General features: G+C 49.8%; 1 protein-coding gene and 1 non-coding gene across 3 annotated transcripts in view; both read right to left on the reverse strand.

The window, feature by feature from the left end:
* Nucleotides 1-7283, reverse strand: part of LOC138491389 (autophagy-related protein 16-1-like) — a 120380-nt gene that overhangs the window by 59038 nt on the left and 54059 nt on the right. For both annotated transcript variants that reach the window (XM_069617893.1, XM_069617892.1), the window contains 2 exons: nucleotides 3040-3145; nucleotides 2425-2574 (listed from right to left, as the gene is read on the reverse strand). In XM_069617893.1, coding sequence (XP_069473994.1) covers nucleotides 2425-2574; nucleotides 3040-3145 — 256 coding nt within the window. The remainder of the gene's footprint in view (nucleotides 1-2424; nucleotides 2575-3039; nucleotides 3146-7283) is intronic.
* Nucleotides 2669-2931, reverse strand: LOC138496879 (small Cajal body-specific RNA 6). Its single transcript, XR_011278337.1, has one exon. It is a non-coding gene; the product is annotated as a small Cajal body-specific RNA 6 (non-coding RNA).

The raw sequence follows: 7283 nt of genomic DNA on the forward strand, positions 1-7283 counted from the left end.
CATAGCTGAGGACGTTACCAATGACGACAACCAAGAAGTAAAGGGGGAAGAAAGGGAAAGTGATTCTCAGTATATGAGAGAAATGTCGACACGGACCCTGCTCTCCCTACTGTGTAGGCCTCGAAAGGCCTGACCACGTGGTCGGCAGCGCCAATGGGATCACCGTCCATCGAAAGTCTAGTTTTGGTGGCGATCCGGAACGGCCGAAGAGAGGGCCGGTAGGTGATATTATATAACAGTAATTAAACAAATCGACCAAAGGTCGAGGGGACAAAGGCAATGTCTCTTTACGAGCTCCGCTTAAGGTGACAAGTATTCTGGGTGGGGAAAAAACAATCCGAGGGACCTCGACGCGTGAGGGATTTTGGGTACACTACACGTCACTATAGGGATAGTGTTACAGATATGCCTATGCCGACGTCCCCTTTTCGACTCTCGAAAGACTAAATGCAATACTCTGCGGTGACCACTGGATGTCAGACTGTTATAAACATCAGAAAAAGGGGATACTAAGTAACCCCTCCAGCACCCTATGGTAAGATGGTGTGTGCTGGGTCTAGAAAGTTATAAAATGTAATTAAAGTCAAGTTTACATCACTGCTCTTGGAAACAGTAGTTTAACCAATAGAAGGTATTTAAACCTTTGGGAAATCTGGAAGACTTCCATGCGTCACTGCACTGAAGGTGCAGTTTGACACAATGTAAAAAGATGATGTCTATGGAGTTTGTCAGACGCCAAAACCTAAAGAAAGTGTTCAAATCAACGAAAAATACACAAGCGTGGGAAAAAGGTATCTCTGTCCAGGTTAGAAATTGATATGATGGGTTATTTATAAAACGCTGAATACCCAGAGGTTTCTAAGCGTGGACCTGGGGCTCGAACCTGTGGTTTGCTCTGTGTCGTCTTACTTCCAAGGCGAGCACATTGCCACCGAGCTATCCTCCCGAGAGAAAAGCCCTAAAGTCCAGTGAAAAGAACTGGGGGGTCTCTAAGATAGAAGGGAATTATCACTTTTGAGAATTCACCCTAACACTACGCCACATGGTACAAGGGCTACCTCAGGTATGCGAGCAATCATGAGTGGCAGCCTGAGGAGGCAAGGTTATAGCAGGTAAGTTGCAGATTTAGTATTATACAAGGATGCAAGGAAAAAGAACAATTACGTAGGTTGCAGGCAACGTCCGTAGGCAGGAAAGTGCTATCTAAATGTCAGGTTAGGAACCTATGTAGTGATGTTGAGAGGTAGGGCAGATGCTGAAGAGCCATGCACAGGGGCTGGGGACTAGATCAATTGAGGTTGTTGCCGGACAAGGCAACTAAATGGGAGGGGATTAGGTAGAATATGGACAGTGCAAGGCAGAAACCAAGGGTGTATTGTGGCAGCCATTAGGAGAAGATGGAGTTGCAAAGGCAAAAGTACAGGTAAGGAAGACCTGTCGTGAGGCCGTTGCATATTCTGTGCCAAAGGTAACTACGATGGTTTCCCCAAGTAGTGCACTGGCAGGCATTTGGCATTGTCGGGCAGCATGGGGCAGGACAGTTTGATCCAGCAGGTGATGTGGCAGCTCCTGTGGCGGTAGATAGTGCAGACAGGATAAAGTGAGCCAGCCCAAGGAGAGAGCAAGGTGGTTGGAGTCTAGGTGAGGTGGCAGCAGGCAGCTTTTTCCGGCACAGACAATCTTGGCTCATGCCTTCGACACGGGCTGGCATCGCCTGCTGGATTGTTGGAGGCAGGGGAGGAAGTCGTAGAAGCAGCAAATAAGGTTAAAGTTGTGGCCAGCACACCCAACCAATGTAGCCGGGTGCTGGCAAGCTGTATTGTCGAGACAGTGGTGGCGTCCGCCATCTTGGGATGGAGCTGAAGGCTCCTGCCTCATTATGGGACGCAAGATCTGCCGTTGTGAGTCGGGGGGGGGGGGGGGGGGGGGGGGGGTAAAAGTCTAGGGTGATGTGTATAGGCGCGCTATAAATAAAATGTAAGTGTTTCAGCACGAAATATAAAAGTATCCCCCATGCACTGCATTGTAAGATGCTTTGTGCACCGTTAAAAGTCTTTTCTAACACCAACATGCTTCAGTCCAGCTTTAGATTGCCTTGAAATCTGAAGAACAAAGCTTCTAATGCTATAATTTAGGAGGACTACCTTTAGTGCTCGCTTCTGCCTGCAGTCAAACAAGGACTGGAACCCTGTCCAGCAATGTGATCAGCTGGTCAACAAATATTAAGAGAATCAATGACGGGCTGTTTGCAGAACTTCATTTCACAGCAAAGGTTTTCCTTGTGACCCAGCTGTACGACCGGTTTGGTGGAAATACATTTTGTTGAGAATCACATTATGGGGAGTCTGGCGTACAAGCAAGTAGAAAAACAATTATGCAGCATACAAGTTGGTAGCACTGAACACAAGGATTGCAGAGACTCACCTGAAGCTATGGCGGTCAGCGTTTGCTCGCAAATCATAGATCTTTAGTTGGTCATCCCGGGAACAGCTTAAGAGCTCTGATCGGTCTGGATTGAGGTCCAAAGCTGTGACTCGACCCTGTAGCACTAACTCCCGCACAATGCTCTCTGACCTACAATGGAATGAACATCTTGAGCTTAACCCTCACATCATTTTTCCTAAAGGTACTTTTTGACATGATGTAGAAGTGTATGTGCTTATGGCAAGGTCTCAGCTTGAAAACTTGTGATCAGTCACCATGGATCTTAGTCTACCATAATTTCCTGGTGCATTGGTTGTTGGATGTAGGTTCAGTTCTCACCATCCCCGCACACTTATGAGGGCATGAGCTGAATACATCCTATATGTCAGCAGTCATTCTGCCCAATCAATGCACACACTGAGCATGTCGGGGGAGAAGAGGGGCTGCTGGGAAAATGGTAGAGTGGGATCCGCTGGCAGTCAAACCTTTTACAGTTCATCACAGACCTGAACAAAGAGCACCGACCACAGTGAGGTAATTGAAACTATGTATTTACTTGTGTAGCCCACTCTAAAAGTTCTTCCAACAAATGCAATGCAGACAGTTCTAGCTCACCTGATATCCCAAAAACGGATTTTCTTATCAAAATGGCCACTCATCACACACTGTTCTGTGCAGACAATGTCATTACAGCTCGAACCAGCAAACACAGTCTTTATACCTGCAGGAGAAGAACAGTTAAATCTCAGGAAAATATTGGTATGGGAGAGCTATGTGTGCATTTAAATTCTACTGGGGAGTGTCAAAGTACTAGTTTCAACGTGAACCCAGAAGGAATAGCTTTTAAACGGTAGCAGCAACTTGTTAATCGTTACAATGAACGTCTCCCTTTTTATTGTTAAAAATGTAAACATTTTATAAGCTTGAGTAATAAGGTAAAGAATACAGGGCAGAGAAGTGTTAGGGAGAATTTTCATTTTAACCTTAGAGACCTCTCCAGTTCTTTTACTGGACTCCAGGCATTTTTAAAATTTTACCTCTGTTTTTGGTTTCTTACTTTTTAATGGAGTCTGGTAAACTCCATAGGCATCTGCTTTTTGCATGGTGCCAGCACATTTGCGCAGTGCCACTGAAAGTCCATGGGACTTCTCTTAATGTTTAAATACATTTTCTTGGGTGAACTACCCAAGAAAATGCCTTACTTTCATCTTACTTACCTTTTCTTAGGTGGGTCCAGCACAACACCTTAAGCAGAGTGCTGGGGGATTCCATGTCAACTCTCTTATCCCACCTGGAATCTTCAAAGGAAAACTCTAAAATTCTGCCCTTGATGAGCGTTGAAAGACTTTGCCAAACGGAATCCGAGTTGCCGAATGAGGAACGAAAGAGCGCACGGGCTCAAACTGATCAAAAATTGGAATGAACCTAGCAAAAAGCACGAAAAAGAAAAACGGAATGTGCGTTAAAAAATCTGAAGATGGCTGCCAGAGGGGCCGACAGAGGGCAGTATGACCCAGAGCTCTGATTCGTTGATAGGAGAAAGACCATTTGTAAGTGAAACTATTTTTTTAACCGAGGATTCATAGCCCGACGGCCAATATTCATGAGCATGTGAATCCATGCCAGACCCCGACAAGAGAAGCTCCGGACAGGACGACTTCTTCTCCAGCATGATCACCCCTCCCCCCAAGCAGTTCAATGATCCAGGAGGATGCAGCAAGCTTTGTTCACGGTTTCTTCGTTGGGTTTTTCTTCCCAGTGGTCGACTCTTCAGTCCCAAAACCCTCAGCTTTTAAGCAGTTTCTCCCATTGATGCACAGCCAGTCAGTCACACAGCAGGGTGGCTGTCCCGCAAGGACAGCCAGCCGGGCAACTCCCCCACTTCCTGCCCTGCCAGATACACGGGAGCCAGAGGCAGGTTTCATTACAGAAGCCCACCAAAGGCAAAAATTAACACAGGAGCCAAACCTGGTTTGGCGCAGAGCGTAAAACCGAAGACCGACCTCACAAACAAAAACTGGCGAAAAAAGACCAGGGCCATTTCGACACAATGGTCATCCATGGGTGCTATACTGCAGCTGATGCAGTCTGCGATAAAAGCACAAGGTTAAGAAAATTAAATCACTGCCACCAGCCATTGAAAGTAGTGAGGGTAGCAAACGTTTTTTACATGAGTAAGAAGGAACAAGTTACTTTCTGTAACTGTTGTTCTCCAGCATGGGTCTGGCATGGATTCTCATGCTCATGAATATTCCCCGTCAGGCCGGGAATCCTCGGTGTAGAAAAGAAAATAAAAAAAAATCAGTATCAGTTTAGTTTCGGATCTGTCTTTCTCAGTAGTAACCAATCACTGGTCTCTGGGTCATACTGCCCCCAGCCAATGACTGCCCTCTCCCCAATCCCCTCCCCTGGCAGCCATCCTCAGATTTGGTAGCACGTGAAGTGGCAGTATGACCAAGTGAAGAGCCGCAGAGGGGTAGGCGGGAGGGTTCGCATGTGAATCCATGCCAGACCCATGCTGGAGAACAACAGTTACAGGTAACTTGTTCCTTCTCCAGCATGGGGTCTGGCATAGATTCACATGCTCATGAATATAAGAATACATAGCAGTATACACATGCACAACCAAGGGAGGTTGCACAAGGCTCAATATCAAGCAATACAACAACTCAACATTAAGCAACTCTTACCTCCTCACCAGGCTCACCTTAGGCGAACAGGTTGCGCAGCACTGCCTGGCCGACTCTGGACTCCTCCCTGGAATCCCGGTCGACGCAGTAGAATCTCGCGAAGGTGTGCGTCCACGTAGCAGCCCTGCAGATGTCGAGCAGGGGCACACCAGACAGGAACGCCGTAGTAGCAGCAATCGCTCTGGTCGAATGGGCTCTCGGACGGCCGGGCAGCAGTCGGTTTGCCAACCGGTGACAGTGCATGATGCAGCCGGAGAGCCATCTAGAAATGGAAGTCTTCGAGAGAGCCTTCCCTTGATTCACAGGTCCAAAGTTCACAAACAGCCGTGATGTCTTCCGGAAACTCTTCGTGCGGTCCACGTAGAACTTCAGCGCTCTAGCCACATCTAGCGAGTGCAGAGTCCTCTCAGCCGGCGACGGGAAGAAAACTGGCAACACCAAGGGCTCGTTGAGGTGGAAGTCCGACGGCACCTTGGGCATGAAGGAGGGGCACGTCCTCAGCAACACCCTCGTGTCGTGAAAAGTCAAGTATGGAGGCTTGCAAGACAGGGCCTGGATCTCTCCCACTCGTCGTGCAGAGGTGATGGCCGCGAGGAATGCTGTCTTCCACGACAGACACTTCAACGGCACTGAATGCATAGGCTCGAATGCCCCCCCCCCCACATGAGCCTAGTTAGTACCACGTTGAGCTCCCACGCCGGGGCAGGGGCCTTTACCGGCAGGAATGATTGGAACAGTCCTTTCATAAATTCCTTCACCAGACGATGAGACCACAAGGACGCCCGTCCTGTAGTTCTGGTGTAACGTGAGACGGCAGCCAGATGTACCTTGATGGAGGCGTGAGATAGGCCAGCCTTGGCCAAAGACAGTAGGTACGGCAATACTTGAGGGGCCGTAATCCGCAGAGGGTTAATCTTCTGTGCTCGGCACCAGACAGAGAACCTCTTCCATTTGTGTCCGTAGCACGAGAGTTGAGGATGCCCTGGCCTTTGCAAGAACCTCTCTGCAGTCGGTCGGGATGTCGTATCCTCCAAACTCTAATGCTGCAGGAGCCAGGCCTGCAAGTTCAGCGACTGGTTCGTGATGAAGAATGGCGCCCCCTTCTCTGGAGAGAAGATCCGCGTCCGTCGGTAGCTTGACTGGTGTGGACGCTGACAAGTCCAGAAGGTCTGGGAACCAGATCTGCCTCGGCCACGACGGTGCAACGAGGATCACCCTGCAGCGGGACCTCTTGAGCCGGAGTAGCAACGGCAACAATGCATAAAGTAACAGGCCGTCCCTGGGGAACGAGAAAGCATTGCCCATGCTCCTCGGTTGGGGAAACCTGCTGGCGAACCTCACGAACACTTGGAGTTCGCCGCCGTCGCGAAGAGATCGATCTGGGGTTCGCCCCATCGTCGGAAGAGTCGGTCCACTTGGTCCCGGCGCAGTTCCCACTCGTGGCACGAGCGCAGCTCCCTGCTGAGTGAGTCGGCGATGGTGTTTTTTATCCCTGCCAGATGAAAGGGTACTAGAAACATCCCTTGTGCAATGGCTCAATGCCACAGATGCTGGGCTTCCTTGGACAGGGCAGGGGATCTGGTTCCACCCTGCTTCCGAATGTAAAACATTGTGGTGTGTTGTCGGTGAAGATCCTCACCACCTTGCCCTTGAGGGACGGAAGGAAGGACCTGAGGGCCCAGAACACTGCGCGGATCTCCAAGATGTTGATGTGGAGAGTCTTCTCCGAGCACCAAAGGCCTCTCTCATGGAGGCCCCCGGTGTGCGCTCCCCACCTTCCAGGGAGGCATCCGTCGTCACCGTCACCTGGTGGGCCGGGGCTAGGAAGCCTGTTCCCGGTGTCAGATGAGCGCGGACACCCCACCATTGTATCGCCTGACGGAACGTTTCGTCAAGCGAGATCCTGTCCTCGAAGCTGCCCGTCGTCTGGATCCAGTGGCCGTTGAGGAATTCTTGCAAGGGCCGCATCCGAAGTCTGCAATGGGGCACCAGATAAAATGCAGGAGGACATCATTCCGAGGAGGGACTTGATAGACCTCACTTTGGCCACGTCCATGGCCAGTAGACGTTGCCACCTTTCCTAGGATGGTCCTTATCCTTTCCTCCGACGGTGAGGCCAGCCGCGCCACGGTGTCGAGCTGTGCTCCCAGAAACAGGGCGACTTGCGAC

This window comes from Ambystoma mexicanum, chromosome 10, assembly GCF_040938575.1.
Source record: "Ambystoma mexicanum isolate Mex_15411 chromosome 10, UKY_AmexF1_1, whole genome shotgun sequence".
NCBI classification, from domain to species: Eukaryota; Metazoa; Chordata; class Amphibia; order Caudata; family Ambystomatidae; genus Ambystoma; species Ambystoma mexicanum.